Source organism: Cynocephalus volans, chromosome 7 (genome assembly GCF_027409185.1).
Source record: "Cynocephalus volans isolate mCynVol1 chromosome 7, mCynVol1.pri, whole genome shotgun sequence".
In the NCBI taxonomy this organism is placed as follows: domain Eukaryota; kingdom Metazoa; phylum Chordata; class Mammalia; order Dermoptera; family Cynocephalidae; genus Cynocephalus; species Cynocephalus volans.
This window is the reverse complement of record NC_084466.1, coordinates 87,763,333-87,782,008: the sequence shown is the minus strand read 5'-3', so window position 1 is coordinate 87,782,008 and position 18,676 is coordinate 87,763,333. Positions and strand designations below refer to the sequence as shown.

General features: G+C 34.4%; 1 protein-coding gene across 4 annotated transcripts in view; it reads right to left on the bottom strand.

The window, feature by feature from the left end:
- XPO4 (exportin 4) overlaps positions 1 to 18,676 on the bottom strand; it is a 107,509-nt gene that overhangs the window by 34,687 nt on the left and 54,146 nt on the right. For all 4 annotated transcript variants that reach the window (XM_063101481.1, XM_063101479.1, XM_063101480.1 and 1 more), the window contains one exon: positions 4,437 to 4,549. In XM_063101481.1, the coding sequence (XP_062957551.1) occupies positions 4,437 to 4,549 (113 nt within the window). The remainder of the gene's footprint in view (positions 1 to 4,436; positions 4,550 to 18,676) is intronic.

The window sequence follows — 18,676 nt, the reverse complement described above, 5'->3', positions numbered from 1 at the left end:
TTGAAAACTGAACTGTATCCAGCATGTTATGACAAAGAGAGAAACAGATGCCAGCCAGTCAGACATACTGCTTTTTCTAAAAACAGCAACAACGACAGTCATCTGTATTATGCTAACTATGCCTAGCTAAAGCTTCTTGCTAAAGTTAGCAGACAAGTTCAATCAAGAGTATATAGATGTTTCTTTAGTGGAAGTAAACAGTTATGCACTTAGAAAATCAGCACCGCACTCTCCCGAGTGAGCCACGGGCCGGCCCTCTATGCACTTAGAAAATCAATACACCACTTCATCCCTAGACGATCATTCATTCATCCAACATACAAGCACACTCTCATTAATTCTGAGATTGCCTACAATTTGTTTGAATCTCATTTTATCCTACATCATTGCTATTAATATATGCTAAAATTTTTTAAATAAAAACTTTAAAATTATAGTTAAATCCATTTAAAAGCTCATCTAGATTTTACTTCAATGATACAATACTGATGTGGAATACCTGGAATAGTGTTCTGTATGAAGGAAATGCTCCCAAAATACTATTCCCTAATTTTAGAGTATTATTAGTATTCTCAGATGTTAAAGGTTTCATTTCTGTGGCATAACATAATTAAAATAGCCAAGGAAAATTTAGTGAAGAAATTATATTGTAATTATTAATCTTAATCCACCCAACATCTACTATGACCATTTTCTATTTTCCACAAGTACTTAACTACTTCAGCCCTTTTCTTTCCTACACAAAGCTCTCTACTTCGTAAATGTTACACAATATTGAACATTTATTCTCTATTTGCTTCAGGTTATATTCATGTTAATTTGCAAATCATTTATAAATTACATAAGGTTAGAACCTTTCTTTTAAGTATTCAATGATACAGTGCTGGGCCACAATGAACTCTCGATAAATCCTTCTTCACTGACTGATTCCATTAATTCTTAATCTCTGAACTTCTTAAAGTCCTAGTAAAGAAATTTAAAGCACTAAAATATCTCTAGAAATTACAAAGTTAATCGATCTATTGACATACTTAAAATATGTCACACTCTTTGGTCTAAGGCAGGGGTTGGCAAATCACGGCTTACAGGCCAAATCTGGCAGAATCCTGTTTTTGCACGGCTATGAGCTAAGAATGTTTTTTTCATTTTTATTTGGGGTGGCGGAAATCAGAAGAATAATACTTTGTGACCTGTGAGAATTATACAAAATTCACATTTTAATAGCCATCAATAAAATTTTATTGGAACACCACCATGCCTGCTTTCTTATGTATCATCTATGGCTGCTGCTACACTGCAATGGCAGAGATGAACAAGACTACATGACCTGCAAAGCCTAAAATATTTGCCATCTGGCCCTATATAGATAAAGTTTACCAATCCCTGGTCTAGAACACAAATGTTTTTCAAACTATATTACAATGTTTCTTAAGTTTTATATAGTAAATTCAAAGTACAATACACAAATTCATAAATGCACACTGTCTAGTTCATGAACTTTTGAACACAACTCATCCTTACAAGCTGTTTATCTGAAAACCATAACTAAATTTCTGGCATTGTGCCTTGGGACCTAGTCAACATTTCAGCATGATATCCAGGAATATATTCTCTCAACAGACACAATGCAGTATGGGACAACAGAAACCCATCTCACAAACTTTTCTACACACAGAGCCAGATGGTTGGTTGGTTGTGGCCTAGAAGTGAGGAATCAAAAGTAAGAATACCCTCAATAAAATAGCTAATGTCGACAATGTAACAAAATTAAATAAAAATAAATCACTATTCTTGGAGCCTATCCATATTGTTCAAGCTTAATTTATGTTCCCTGAAAATATGAACCACACAAAACTCATGATAAAGGACTGTTACATAACATGGATTCTTGCCCTTCTTCCAATGTCAGCATTACAAAACAGTTCCACCATATCTGAACATGTACTTCAATACAAATGTATTATACAATTAAAAACTAAATTTACCACCTAAATATGGAATAGAGGCAGAGGGATATGAGAAAGCAAAGTCTAGCAGGACACCAGTGAGATGAATGGTGAGGCTATTCACCCAGATAAGGAATAAAGAAGGAGAAGCAAGTTAAAGATGATGAATCTCCTGGATCATGTTAAACCTAAGACATGTGTGGGCAATCCAAATTAAAACATCCAGTAAGCACTTGGATTATAAAACTCTGGAACTCCAGAATGGCCTGTGCTGAATATAGACTTAGGGGTCAGCGGTGATGTGGTACCTGAAGTCCTATGTGTAGGAGAGATAGCTCCAGAAAAGTATACACAGTCAGCAAAGATCAGAACTAAGATTAGGAATGCCACATTTATGCGATGAGCAAAGAAATGAGACATATGTAAGATCAAGAAGAATCTGTCAAAAAGGTAAGAGGAAAAACCTAGTAAGAGTGGTTTTTTTCCAAGACCTTATGGAGGAAAGAAAAATTGAAAAGTCTGTAAATTTCCAAGGGGAAGAATGCAATCAAAAGTATTCCAACACATTTAAAATCTTATAAAAAAAAAAAAAATCTTAGAATCAGTATATTTAAAGTCTTGATCCCATGCAACAGTTTTTTATGTGTATCTACTCAAATCTAGTACAACAGTTATATCCAGTGGAGAAATGCTTTAAATTAGGTAATGGATTCACATAAATGAAACTACATTAAACAAAAACTGAATTACATAAAAAGATTAGCCATTATCATTTTTGCATCAAATAACAAAATTAAAATTGTTTATAAACTGCCTAAATGAAAATAATACAAACATAAAACTGTTAAAATAAAGTTAAAAAGGGTTAACTCTCAAATTCAAAGTTATTTGCATGTGGTGGTTCACAGCTGACGGAGCAGCTGTCTGCTCTGTCTAGACAGCTGTTCAGATTTGGTGGGGTTGTTTCCAGTACTGCCAGCAAGTTTTCCACCTTTCAAAAACTGCTGGAGTGGGATCTACTATCAGTCGAGTGAGTAATACAAAGAAGCAGATTCATATCAAAACAATTCCTGTCAAATGAGGCAGGCAACAGAATTTTAAAGTTTACTTGCAATTATTTCTTTGAGTTTGATAGTGTTTTTAGTCATCATTTCTCTGACTTAAAAAAGAAAATGCAAAGTGATTAATGCTCAGTCTGAATATTTCTACAGAAAATGTTATGTATACCCATAGATGGATAACCTTGTTCTAGATATTTTTTAATATATACCATATAACTACAGTATTTTAAATGCTTCAACCAAAAAGGGAAGGTAGTTGTAAGGCTCATGCATATTTTTAAAGCAAATGAAAAGTGAGAAGCTGTAACAGTTGGAATTAAGTAAGATAACTTTCTATTTTTCTTTTTAATAGGTATTTATTTGGACTTTTGTCCAAGTCCAACTAATTTGTGTACTCACCTTATAACTGCAAATTATCATCACACACACACACACACACACACACACACACACACACACACACACACACACACACACACACACACACTTTTTTCCCTCCAGCTTTTGACTATTCTACTGGGGAGACTCATCGGCAAATGTGGGAACATACTTCTTATGTCTTTAATATTTAGCAAATAATAAAAAGGACTATTTAAAGTTATATTTGAAATAAATGCTATTTAATAACACTAACTTTATTCATGACTGACAAATAAAACCAGGACATAAAAAGTACACATCTCTAGAACAGCAGTTCTCAAAGTGTGGTCCAAAGACCCCTAGAGCTTCCTAAGACACTGTCAGGTTGTCTGTGAAGGCAAAACTATTTTCATAATAATACTAAGACAGTATCCGCCTTTTCCATTCTCACTGTCACACTCATATAAAGTGGAGTTTCCTCAAGGCCACATGATCGACAATACTGCAACTAATTAAATGCAGAAGCAGGTAAGAGAATCTGGCTGTCTTCTACTAAGCCCGACAATAAAGTGATTTACAAAATTATAAAATAATGCCACTCTTCTCACTAAACATTTCTTTGTTTTAAAAAATATAATTATTTGTTCATTAAAATGTTACTTATGTTAATATGTATTGGATTCTTATTGCTATTTTTTAATGGATTAAAATTCTCTTTTGAAGTTCTCAGTTTGAATTTTTGATAGTAAAAATACTAATAGCTATAATCCACATAAACGAAAGCATTTTAGGGTTCTCAATAATTTTTAGGCGTATAAAGGGGTCCTGAAATAAAAAGTTTGAGAACTTCTGCTCTGAGATATTAAACCTCTCATAACTATACAATATTTTTATAAATTAGCAAGAACCTTTTTATATAATTTCTGTGTAAGCAGATATATTGATGAGAAGAGAAGACTTTAGAAAATAAAAGCAATCTGTCCTGTTTTACCTAAAAAAAAAAAAAACAATACAAAGGCATTTCCTCTTTTCTGTGGCCCCGGATGCCAGCGCTGAAGACGAGACTTACTGTGAAGAAAAGCTCCATAACTCTGCTGTCCAGGAGAGTATCCCGCCAGGACTCTGTTGGCTTCAACAGCACATTTTGTGAGGACTCAAACATAGCTATATAATGTCTGCCCAGTTATCTGGTGTCAAGGTCAACAACAATAACATTCTTACTTTGTCTAAAGTATAAGTATATCCTAAATATAACAAGAACTGTCCAGAAAGAATGTAATGGAAACAGTTAAGCCTCTTCACATATGCTAAATAATTCATGCATGAAGCTAAGGAATAAAAGGCATTAAGTGCTGAAAAAAAAGAACGCCACAGGAACGTAAGATAACTGTTTCAATGTAATTATGTGTCATGCCACATAGATATTAGAAACTTTGATAATTAGAGATCTTAACGGTGGCAACAGAAGGAAAAACACTAACTGCAAATGTACAGATGCCAAAATGTAGACAAAAAGAAGAATCAATTCTGCAAGTTTATCCCACCATTTCCCCCAATATCCTAGCCAAACCACTAATGCAAAATGTGAGTCTCATATAGTCTACTTGAAAAAATAGCATATTTCTGAAAGAAATATATACACTGGGAAAACAAAAAACAATAAGAAGAGTAAATATACAACATACTGAAGAAAAAAAGTCCTACAGATCACAGTAGTCAAATACAGAAGTCCAAACAAAGAAATAATAAGTTGAAATAAAACGTTATAGATGCTCTTGTAAAATTCCCAGACTAAACAGCAATTTATATGGTGTTCAGGTGCTCAATATCATATATTTGTAGGTGTTTCTGAATATAATTCACTCAATGACACTTGCCATATTAACTGAAGATTTTAAGAAATGAGAAAGCTGTATGGAAATAAAGACAGTAGATATGCCCCTTCCATTGCTAATCAAACGCCCAGCTAAAATACTTCAGCTGGGTAACATTTGTATCACTCAACGAGAAATCTCAGCAATAGCTATCTAAAATTATAGTTTGCAAAAGTTAGATATAAATTCAAATGCTATATTTTCATTAAAGCCCAAATCATTATTTTTATAGAGAAATTATTATTCACAGAGAAAATTAAAGACTGTGACAATGCTTTGGAAATTTTTTTTAAAAGATTATTGCTTAACCCCCTTTTAAATAGCTAATATTTTGTCTTTGAAGAGAGAGGAGAGGCACCATAAGTTGTTTCAAGAAGAGAAGTCACTGCTTGTATCTGAAGTCACCCCAAATATGTTCTGCAACTCCATCAGATTTATTAAGAAAGGTGTAACTCAAATCAGGTTCATTTAAACTACACTTCTCTCTTCCTTTATCTGCCCCCTTGTGGAGGTGCAGGGAAAGAGTCAAATGTCAAAAGAAAGGAGCTGGTGAAACGCGAAATAAAGTAAGCCTGAATTTTAAAAAGAAGACAGGAAAAAAATCAGTCCATGAATACTAAGAGTTATCAATATAAAGTAAGTTCATTTTCTCATGAGGCACGTTTTTGGTCTAAGATTAATGCTGTGTTCTTCACTCAATACAATATACTGATTGAATACTAGATTTTTTCATATGTTTAAAAACGAAGGCTTGATTATCTTTTAGAAAAACAAATGGAAATGTATCTAGGACTTGCTTCAAAATAGTCTGGAGATGGCAGAGTACAGATGAAACAAGACTGACTGTGATCTCATAGCTGCTGAAGTTGGGTTTTCTCTCTACTACTGTATGTCATGGAAATGTTCCACAGTAAAGGGAAGGGGGGAGGCTTTAGCATATAAAATAAATCACCAGAGTAAAGCAATCAATTCTTTGTACTTCATAAAAATGGGAAAATATCCCATTTATTCTTTACCAGTTTTATTTCCCTTAATTTTCAATATGCCATTTATTTAATTAAAAGATTTTTTTTTGTATATAAACTGTTCAGTAATAAAAATATTTATTAATACTTATATTGAATAATGTGTTGAGCAAAAATGCACAAATTATAACAATCTAGTTCCATTTTTTAGGAGTTTGCAACCTGACATTAAAATGGTACTAAACTGTTTATTTTTCCAATACCCATACCTAACCAATGAAATACATGTATATAATTACTAAACATTTTCAACCAGGTAAATAACAGAATCTGTTAATGCTTTGATGCTTATAAAAGATATCCTGATTTTATTTTTAAATTAGGTGGGATATGAGACAGATAAATAGTTCACATAACCACACCGAACTAGTTGGTCTCAAAGCAGACCACGTGCCATTTTCATAGCTGGCAGGTGCACGCCTCCTCTGGGTAAGAAGTCACATACTTCAGGTGCTGTAACTGCAGGAAAAAGCTAAAACCCCCCAAAACTCCAGACAGTCCAAACTCAGAGGAAGAATATAGGTGGCAGAAGCAAAAAGAGTATTACTAATGGATTTTGCTACTTTTGGAAATATGGAGAGGCTTATTCCAAGTGAATGAAGTGAGTCTCCCATGTCCTGAATAAGCCTGCTAGTTGCTATACAGCAAGGGGTACACAGTGGTTTTAGTGAGTAGGAAGTGAAAACCTCAAAGATTAATAAATATTGCAAAAGGAAACTACATCTAAACCAAGATTTTTATATAATTCTCCCCTCTACCTTTTTCTTGATTATAAAAAATGCATACTTCATAAATACTTCTGGAGACTATTTATATTAAGAGGAAATGGATATGAGTTTGAGAGGTCCTTTTCCACATATGAAACAGAATTAATTACAACTGCTCGCCTAAACATCAGGTTCGAAATGATCCTCAAATCTTTTTAAAATCTTGGTTTTAGCCTCTCCTGATTGTGGTCTATTTTTAAACACACTGTCCCTAGTGCCCAATCTGTATGGCCAAATTTCCTTAAAAAGCTGATGAACAGAATAGTGTTAAGATTTAAATTCCTTCCTTACATGTGGAGATTTCTGAGCTTAATACTTAATACCTATCAGAAAATACTTTTCTCCATAATTATTTGAAATTTCCATGTGAGTTCTGTTTTCGTACTCCAAACCTTGAAAGGATTATCTCTGGCATGATGTTTGCCTTCTATTAAGAAAGCACATTTGTAATGCACCATGCAAAGAGGCTATCTTGACACTCATTTTTCATTGAAGAACTAATCTACAATACTATAGACTTAACTACCTTCTTTTTGTCAGCCAACCTGGCAGTAGCAATAACAATACCACTTCTTAATAATAAAAATGCATACATACTATGGATTTTATGATAAGACACAGCCATATAACTACAAATAATATCCCACTGTACTAAAAGAACATTATTTCCAAAAGCATTTAAATAAAAAGTTAAACTTAAGAACAATAAAATAATTAATTGAACATATTTTTAAGAACAATGCTGTTCTAACAATAGATACATGTTTTAGTTACCAGACTGTACCATAACACTGTTAAAGCTGTTGCCTCTGAATAGATTACGTGCGCTCGTATGTGGGAGGGAGGCTCACCTGAAATATTGTTATTATGCACATACATTTATTACTTCTCAATTTTGAAAAACTAGTTAATAGTATAACAAAATGTGAATAGAATAGTTGTATATAGATATGGACCATATCTGTACATTCAAAATAACGTAAAAATTAAAGTAATTCCATTTTAAATTTGGTATTCCCAAATAATTAAATATTTCAGTCTATGTGTATAAAAAAATCCAAAAATACCTTTCTGCACTAGATAATTCTTAATGTAGAATACTTTAAAAACCAAACAAAACCACTACCACCAGCATTCAGAAATCTAGGATCGCAATTCTTTTTTGTGGGGGGCAGCAGAGGAGGGGTGGCAGCTGGTCGGTATGGGAACCTGAACCCTTGGCCTGCACTCTAACCAACTCAGTTAATCAGCTAGCCCACAGAACTTCAAGTCTTAAAATAATATATTTTTAAAACGATTTAAATGTTAAATAAAGCAATAGCTTCATTTTTAAAATAACTTTTGATAAAACAGTTTCCTTTTTTAAAGTTTCAAAAGTTTTGGTTTATAGTTTCTATTTTAACATGCTATAATATCTGGACATATTGATTTATCTTTTTTAAGCAAATACATCACCAATAAAAACAGTCTGGCAATGAACTGATTATTTACTAAACAATCTTTTATTACACATACTATACATGCTAGTCAGACTTTGTAACATATATAAGTCACCAGAGATTGGCACTAGTTAAAAAGCTATCATTTTCCAAAGTTTAAATCAGAGTGTAATTCAAGAATTTTCTTGGGCTATATCTTTACACATTTTTCTAAAATAAATACTGAACTCATGTAAATTATACTTTGTATCAGAATAATTCATTTGTAACCAAACAAAACACAATTCCACCAATAAGATAGCCAAATAGAGCTCCTTTTGATCTTTTAATAATTCTGTATCTTTTAAAAAATTTGTCATCCCCATCTAATCTTACTTCACCTTCCCATGTTTTGACCAAAATAAAGAACCAGGAGAACTATAGGTACAATAATTTTCCTGTCACTGTACCAAACACAAGTCCACTCCTTAGCAAAGGTTCCAATAATGTATCCAATTCTGAATTGCTAAAACCCAGCCAGTTTTCTAAGCTCAGTGCCACCTTAATCCCCTGGAAAAATCACTTATAGCTACATGTAAATTCAACTGCACCACATAACAGTGAAGAATTAACTCTCCATTCCCTGTCCCCTCTTCCAACAATCCTACCTAGCTCTAAAATTCTGTTTAGTTAAGCTCACCAACTTCTGAGAAATCAAAGGCATATAAATGTACCACCTGCCCTATTCTATAATTCCATGACCAGAGAAACACACACTTGGCTAAGAGCCAGAAAGACAGAGCTTAATCACACCCTGCTACTGAGTGTCACTGGATAATCCGAATAAGTCTTCTGTCTCGAGTTCTCAAACAACAAACAGTATTATCAGTAAGTACATACATCTTAACGTGAAGGGGGAAAAAGTCACCTCTGGAAATACACTTGTCCTTAAATATGCAAATAAGTTCTTATTTATCTGCGAACACTGAAGGTGTTCGTAGATATCATGTTTTGTGGTGGTGACAGACTGTAAAAAAAAAATAACTAAATGAGTCATACAATAGCTACAAAATATCCTCAAGCAAACATGGACAATCTGAAGATTTCCATGTCCTATTCTTACTTTACATCATAGGAAGATCCTGTAGCAACAATGGACATTTTACAAAAGTAACAAATACTTTAATCTGTCCATCTTTCCACATTCTTTTTTATCCCACTTCATTAGTAAAACAAAAGTTTCAGAAGTGAGAGGAAGCCCAGTTTTTCTTCTTCAATATTTCATTTCTTCCACTTTTTACTCTTCTAACAACAAAAACTGCTACCTTCTCTTTCTGGCATAGCACAGCACCAACGAACCCAGACTTGCAGGCTACATTTAGTCCAAGCAACCACAAATTCTTTGAAATGAAGAACTGGCCTCACCTGAAAGTTTTCCCAAGCCTTGCCTCCAAATAGTAAGGCTGGCTTTACTGGAAATACAATTTAGGTGAAAGCTTCAGTACCCCATTACTATTTTATGATCTAGTTAGCATTTCCCAAGAGGTTAAGTCTTCAAAATTTGCCAATACCAAATCAGATCCACAAAAATAGAATACCAATAACAGGCAGTGTAACCAAACTAAAAAAAGAAAATATTACTGAAGCCAACATACCACACATACCTGCCAAACATTCTTATTACAAAATGATATTGTCATGTATAACTAGCATTGCCAAAACCCTTAAGCATTTATGGACACCAGGTGAACCACTAGCTCAACTTTATTAGTCGTAAACAAGCACCCAAGAACTGGGCTAATACTTCTGAACTGGCTTCTTTCAGTAATTAAATAATAGATGTTTGGTAAACCTCTGTGCTAGGTGCTAACAATGCAGTGAACAAAAGCATGGCCCATGCTTTCATGGAGCTTCATGGAGTGGGTAAACAGACAAGACTTAAATGAGCTAACGAATGAAAAATTACAACTGAGAAGTGAGTCAAATGGGAAAAAAAACAAATATAACATGCAGAGGGAAGCTATAGCAAAACAAAAAAGCTGACCTGATCTAGGGTACACACAGCTGAAGTACAATCAGGAGGTGCCTATGCAAAGACAAGGAGAAGGGATCCAGGCGGAGAAACAGCATGTACAAAGGAGCCTAGGCAGAAGAAAAGCTGGCCTGTGGGTGCAGCTCAACCAAAAGAACACGGAGACAGGGACAGGACCACATAGGATCCTAGCACCCATTTTAAAATGAAAATAATGATATGATAGAGGATCACAAGAGACTAGGACACTTTCTTTGGACAATAGTGATCTAAAATAGAATAAGCAGCAGGTAGATTTCGTCTCATAAGTCTCTTTCAAGAGAGTGAGATGGGCGCACAATGGCCAGAGGAATTAGCTTATGGGGCCAGGGAGTGATTTCAACATCTACCAAATCCCAGGAGCTATGGCCTTTGTACCTCCTGGGCCTGAGTAGGTGGATACTTTCATAAATCACCTTCTGCACACAGGAAACCTACATATAATAATCTTTTTAAAAAATTGGTTTGCAGATGACATGATCATGTATATAGACAAGCCAAAAAAATCTATTAGAAATACTATTAGTTAATAAACGAGTTCAGCAAGGTTACAAATACAAGATCAACATACAGAAATCATTTGTATTTATTTCTATACACTAGTAATGAATAATATAAAAATGAAATTTAAAAACAATTGAATTAAGATGAATAAAACACTTATGAATGAATTTAACAAAAAAAGTGCAAAACTTCTACTCTGGAAACTACAAAACAGTATTTAAAGAAATTAAAGATCTTAACGAATGGATCAGAAAACTTAATATTGTGAACATTGGAGCACTCCACATAACTGACCTACAAATTCAACACAGTTCTTATCAAATTCCAACTTCCTTTTTGCAAAAATTGATAAGCTGAGTCTAAATTTCGTATGAAAACACAAGGAATACAGAGTAGACAATCTTGAAACAGAAGAACAAAATTGTAAGACACACACTTCCTGAGTTCAAAAATCAAGACAGTGTGGTACTAGCACAAGAAAAGACATACAGACCAATGGATTGAATTGAGAGGCCAGAAATAAACCCTCACATTTACACTCAAGTATTTTCCACAAGGGGGCCAGGACAACTCAATGGTGTCAGAACAACAGAATATCCACATAAAAAATAATGAAGTTGGGTTCCTACCTTACACCATACACAAAAATTAACTTGAAAATGTATGACAGACCTAAATGAAAAGGCTAAAACCATAAAACTCTCAGAAGAAAATATAGGATTAAATCTTTGTGACCTTGAGTTAGACAAAGCTGTCTTATATAGGACACCAAGGCACAAGCAACAAAAGAAAAATATATAAATAGGACATCATCAAAATTAAAAATGTCTGTGCTTCAAAGGACACCATAAAAAAGTAAAGAAGCAACCCACAGAATGGGAGAAAATATTTGAAAATAATATATCTTCTAAGGGACTTGTATCTAGCATATACAAAGAACTCTTACAAATCAATAATTTAAAAAAGACAAATAAACCAACTAAAAAGTTGAACAAAGGATCTGAATACACATTTCTCCAAAGAAGATACACAAATGGCCAATAACCACACGAAAAGATGCCCAACAGAATTTATCACTCGGGAAATATAAATCAAAGCCACAATGAGCTATCACTTCATACCCAATAGAATGGCTATAAATAAAAGGTGAAAATGCAGACACATTGGAATCCTGATACATGGCAATGCTAATGTAAAACAGTATGGCTGCTGGCATTTGCTCAAAATGATAAATGTAGAGTTACCACATGACCCAGCAATTCCACTCCTAGGTATATACCCAGGAAAAATAAAAACATATATCCATGCAAAAATTTGTACATGAATGTTCATAGCAGGATTATTCTATATTAAATATTGTTTTCCAAAAATGGAAAAAAATCAAATGCCCATCAACTGATCAGCAGGTGAACAGATTTTTTTAAATGTGGTATATCCATACAATGGAATATTTGGCTATAAAAAGGAACGAAGTGCTGATACATGATACAACATGGATAAATCTTGAAAACATTACGCCGTGAAAAAGAAGTCACAAAAGACCATGTATTGTATGATTCCATTTAAATTAAATGCCCAGAATAGGCAAATCTGTAGAGATAGAAAGTAGATTAACAGTTGTCACGGTCAGGGATGGGGTGGAGGCGGGGGGTGGCGAGAATGAGGAGTTGACGGCTGAAGGGTATGGGGTTTCTTTCTGGGGTGATGAATACTCTCAAAAATTGATGGTGAAGAAAGCTGCACAACTCTGTGAATAAAAAAACATTTAACTGCACATTTTAAATGTGTAACATCTATGGTATGTGAATTACATCTCAATAATGTTTTTCTTTTTTAAAAAAGGAAAAAAATAGTATTTTCTTGTACCTCAAAATTTTGTTGCATCCACATGTCTTTTATTTATCAATGACAAACATAAGTTTTTGAATATGAATTATCAGTTAAGAATAACTGTTGTTTTAATGAAAAGACATAATGCATCAAGTACACATTTTAGTTAACTTATTTTAAAAGTCAATTTAAAATCTTAATCAATGTTTTCTATACATGACAATTCCGACTTCATTCTGCTTTGTGAAGTAAAACTGATGTATAATGACTATTTACTATCCTAAGTGGATTTAAAAAGTAGAGAATCTAAGATTAAATATTCAAAAGGCTACATTAAGTAATGTTTGCCCAATTAGATGACATTTGCATTACTCTCATTCAGTTAAACTCTACCTGACAACCGGACACTGCTGTGGTAGTTAGTTCAGAGAATTTCCAGGTAATCAAGCTCTCTTCCACATTCTACTCCAATATACTGGCTACCTAGCATAGGATGGCTAGTCACCAAAGCAGATGTAAAGAGAAAAAGCATGGTTCCCTCTTTCAAGGAAGTTAAAAATCCAATTCAGGCTGAGCTGTGGAACCACATTGTCAATGCTGATCACAGGGGTCCACCACAGAAACTACTTACCAGTGAGTATGTACATGATCTTTATATATTTATTAAGACAATGCTACCAGCCCACTGTCAGTAGAACACGGACTCTGCATTAATAGCAATAGATTTACATAGACGATTTTCCCCAGTGCAAATAATGACTAAAATCTGCTAAAGACAAATGATCACAGTAGGAAGTGCAGTTCCACCCATGACAAAAGCAAAGCTTATTTAATCCGTAAAAGGATTAAAACTCACATGGTCATAATGCTCTCTCAACAGCAGCTAATAAAAAACCAAAAACAATGACTCTGCTGCCAAAATTTAAATGTATAGAAAGAGCTTCAAGAATTCATTTTAGATATTAATAAATCAAAACTCTCTACACATTTGTAATTTGAGGAATCACTTCTCCTTCAAACCTAACACGGGGGAAAAACATGTAATTTGGTGGGCAGCTCTCTTACCATCTTCCCATCAATATCAGTTTCCAAACACTGCAATATTAAACTTAGAGCTTCAGAGCACAGTCCTTGATTGCCTTGTAAAAAGTGGCATTCATTAAGAATTTATTGAACTGAAATAACCTAGACTAGTTCATGAAATTAAGAACTCAATGGATATGTTTCTCTATAAGTATTTAAATAATTTTAATAAATCATTTTTTAGTGAGAAATATTACATTTAAAATAACTAAGTCAGACTTGCCCTAAATGATACATATGACTTAACTTACTGAGCCAAAAGGTGAGGGGCACCTGTTAATACTGCCACTGGCACATGAAGTTTAGCTTCTGAGATGCCTTTGGCCTAAAATTACTAAGCAATTAAGAGTTAAAAAGTGTAGAAGCAAGTTCCCTCATCAGAGAGACCTTTTTCTAATGTTCATTCCATTCCTTCCTGTTCCTGCACTGATTTAAACGTGCTAAATGAAAAATCTGTGGGCTTAGAAAGAGAAAATAAAAGACATCACAGCTCAGGCAGTAGCAAACAACTTAGATCTTTCTTTCTCCGCTCTGCAACCAGCTACAAGTGAACAACAGAACAGCACTTCCATTTACTTCCTCCTCCACTTCAAGGGCCCTACCGTCTACCGCAGTTACTTGCAACTCCAGTGTAGCACAGTGGGATACATAACTATGGGTAGTGTAGCATATCTCAGACAAGAGGGGAGCAACGGGTGACACAGAAAAGAACTACCAAATTAAACAAAATGTCTTTTAAAATACTATACAGGTAAGTTCAGAGTAGACAATCAACTATGACCTAAGGCTGAAAGAACTGCTCCCCAAATATCCTTTCTGCCCAATGGCCCAAAGTCAAAAATTCTTCTTACTGGTTCTTTTGGGTATTTTCTTTGTAAAGCAGATATATCTCAGGAAGGGATAATACATTACTTCAAATACGACTACCACTGATTAATGACCTTGACCTTACTGATCTACTTGCTTTTTAAAAGGTACAATACAGGGTATAAAGAGACAGTAGTTGGGGGAAAAACTGATTACTCAAAAAAGAGAGGATTGAAGAAAATACAATGGCTTTCTACTTATGTGCCTTAAAATTCCGTCACATGCTGATTTCTACCACTTCATTCCTCCACTTCTGAACAAACCTAGAGAAAGCTGATCAAATCAGCATTTGCGAGCTGAGATACCTGGACCGTCAGGATAGGCAGCCCACGCTAACACACAGCTTCCTGTCTTCCTCACCACTTCACCTGAGCCCTGGGCTCTCTCAACATCTACATCACTGGCCTCTCTTTCCTAAATCCTGACTTCTCCCCCAGGCAGTAAACATGTCCATCTCTCCAAAGATTAAAGTATAAAACAGAACCTTCCCTTGGCCCAAACTCCTGCTCCCTTGAGCTACCACAGGTGATGCCCCATGATGTATCTTCACGTCACTCTCTACTTCATCAATTACCAGTCACTGACGTAGGGCTTTGGCCCCTGTCACTCACATAAACAGACAGCCATATGATCAACTATGCCTTAACTGATATGCGATGTAGATTGAAAACAATCTACATCTTACCCATCAGTAACAGACATGTCTTTATCTGTTGAAATACTCATCTATCTTTGTTTCCCAAATAGTTCTTATCTAGTTCTCCCCTACACTTGTCTTAACTGGCCTTCTCAACCTCTTTTGCTTTTTCCTGCTTTTAACTATTGTTGCACCTAAGAGTCCTGACAATGGTCCTCTTTGCTTCTCTTCAGATGATCTCTCTCATTTCCTTAACTTCAATGGCCCCATAGTAAGAATGTCTCCCAAAACTTCACCTTCACCCCCAATCTCCCTCTGTAACATAATTCTACTGACAGTGGGCAGTTGACCTGTAAAGCAGTTCCTAAACTTTGGCACAATGAACATTTTTAAAGGTGTCACTGAGACATAATTCACATAGTACACAATTTACCCACTGAGCAAACAACTTAATGGTTTTAGTATTCAGTATTGTGCAACCATGACCATGACCTAATTTTAGAACACGGTGATCACCCCAGAAAGAAGCTTCTACATAAAAAAATGTAAGCTTTTACACATTTTTTTTTTTAGCAGTCACCTCCTATTTCCTCCCAACTGCCCCAGACCTAGATAACCACTAATCTTTCTGTTGCTATAGATTTGCCTATTCAGAACATTTCATATTGGGAAAACCAATCGAGGATGACTTAGCAGTAGAGCTAGGGCATGCAAAGAGATGTACTGACAAAATAATGCAAGGATTAAATATTTATATTGGTTAATATTTAAGGTCATTAGTGCTGTCATATTATAATTGGTTTCCTTGAAACTGATTTCCCTAATTAGCAGTAAACCTGTAGTTTAGTTTAATCCCACTGCCAAGTTCTTTCTCCTGCACTCAACACAAATCCACTCAAAGGAAGGAATGCTTAGCTGTAGTCCAGTTAGCCAACAAATTGTACTATATGAACATCTAAGGTCACATAAGAACTCACTTGTAACCCATGAAGTAGAATGTCCTCAAGTCAGGATCAAAATGTACTTTCTTTAAACAAGGAATTATTTCCTTTGGCAACACCACAGGTGTACTTACTTTCACATGACAAGTTTCCCAAAGCTTTATCTAAGTACTTTATAAAATATTTTATATGTGTATCTTTACACAAACTTTGTTTTCAAACTCCCAAAGAACTGTTTCTCTTTACAAAATAGTCACTCTCCACCAACGACATTTTCCCCCTAAAACAGACACTTTAAAATAGGCTACAATATATGCAGTGTAACTTCCGTTGATTTTCCCTACATGTATAATTAATGTTTTGATAGCTCCACATGGCCTGATACTTTTAAAATCTGTCTCAAAATTTTTCAACATCTTTTTCTTTTCTTTTTTTTACTCAAAAAACTGGAGCAGAAAGTTGAGTCCCATCTCCTTCCCCCAATGCAAGATCTTATCGCAGTTGTCCCTATACCTATCACCATTGCTGTCTTTGAATAAAGTCCGTAAAGTCTGCCTTCCCATCTTAAAAAAAAAAAAAAAAAGGAAGAAAGAAACTGGAGCAAAAATAATAGTGCAACACAAAGAGGAAATTTTTTAAAAAGCAAACCTAAAAAAAATGTGCCTCTTAACAATCAAAAAGAATTAAGATAAAATATTGAAAATACAAAATTGGTTATTAGGAGAAAGATGTTTAGAGAATAGGGATAAAAGGAGAAAGTAGTTTGCCTCACTGTAAGCTTTGCCCCACAAAGCAGCAACTCACCGTGACTGCCCTTGGGAAAGAAAACTGGAGAATCCATGGTTTGAGGAGTCACTTCATCCTATACAGACTTTTACAGTTACTTTCTACCACATGAATAGAATAACTTGAAAACAGAAGAGAAAGTTACATTCCAAAACCCTTTAAGTCCTACAGTTTTACCAGCTACAAACAATTAGTTAACTTTTATGTACATGAATGTAGTAGCTTTTGGCTCTGTTGGAATAAGGATTAGTCTCACTGTAAATCTCCAATATTGCTAAGTTTCTATTTCCTGTTTGCTTATCATCAGTCTTTTTCTCCTAACTAGACGTCCTAGAACCCCAAGAAGGGACTGATTAAAGATATCTAGAATAGGTTATATTAAATTTTCTATATTAAATTTCAGATCAGGAGTGTATCAGATCAAGAAAGAAGAGCATTACACAGATAGCTAGCTCTATGATGAACTAGTTCATTCAAGGAAGCTATTAAGAGCTCAATAAACAGTAGCTAACTCCTGACTGTTTAAAATGTATTATTTCGGCCGAGCCCGTGGCGCACTCGGTAGAGTGCTGCGCTAGGAGCGCAGCGACGCTCCCGCCGCGGGTTCGGATCCTATATAGGAATGACCGGTGCACTCACTGGCTGAGTGCCGGTCACGAAAAAACGACAAAAAAAAAAAAAAAAAAAAAAAGTATTATTTCATTTAATTCACACAACAATCCATACCCCCATTTTACATTTGGAAAAATACAGACTCAAAGAAATAATTTGCCTAAGATCAACTGGGGCTTGAATCCAGGTCTGTCTAACTTTATGGGTAGATACTACACAAAGGTACTTCAAAAAGTTCATGAAAAAATTCATATTATCTTTTAATTCTTTTTTTCCACGAACTTTTTGAAGTACCCTTGTATATTATTGCTTTCAATCTATTGATAGGCAGCAGATTTTTACGAAGAGTAAATCATGAACTTTAAGGAACTGCTTTTTGAAATACAAATTTCTCCACTTTAGTAACTGATTAAAAAAGCAGATATAGATAATCCATTTAAACTTATTTTGTATTACCAACAAATAATTCCCTAAAAATGAAATGTTCATGTTTTTATATTGGTAAAGGCCTTCAAAGAAAAAACACATTACTAACTCATCATCTACACTTGAACAATATTGCCATCCATAAAGATTAAATTAGCACTCCAAACTAGCCTTAAGGAAAGTCAGTCAAAAAATCCAGTGTAATTATACATCCAAGGAGAAAATGATTCATAATTTCTTCATAAAATTGCACTTTCCACCTTTTCCTCTCCTTTCCCAAGGAATATTGCTATTCCTAAGTTAGCAACAGCCTATCATTCACCAAATCTTGTGTATTCAACCCTCTTCTACAAAGTAGTAAATGAAATTTTAAATCTTCCAATTAGTTCACTGCATTGTGGCATTATAAAATAAAAGACATTAAATTCCATTTCTTATAAAAAAAAAAAATTCTCTATCAACATGTTT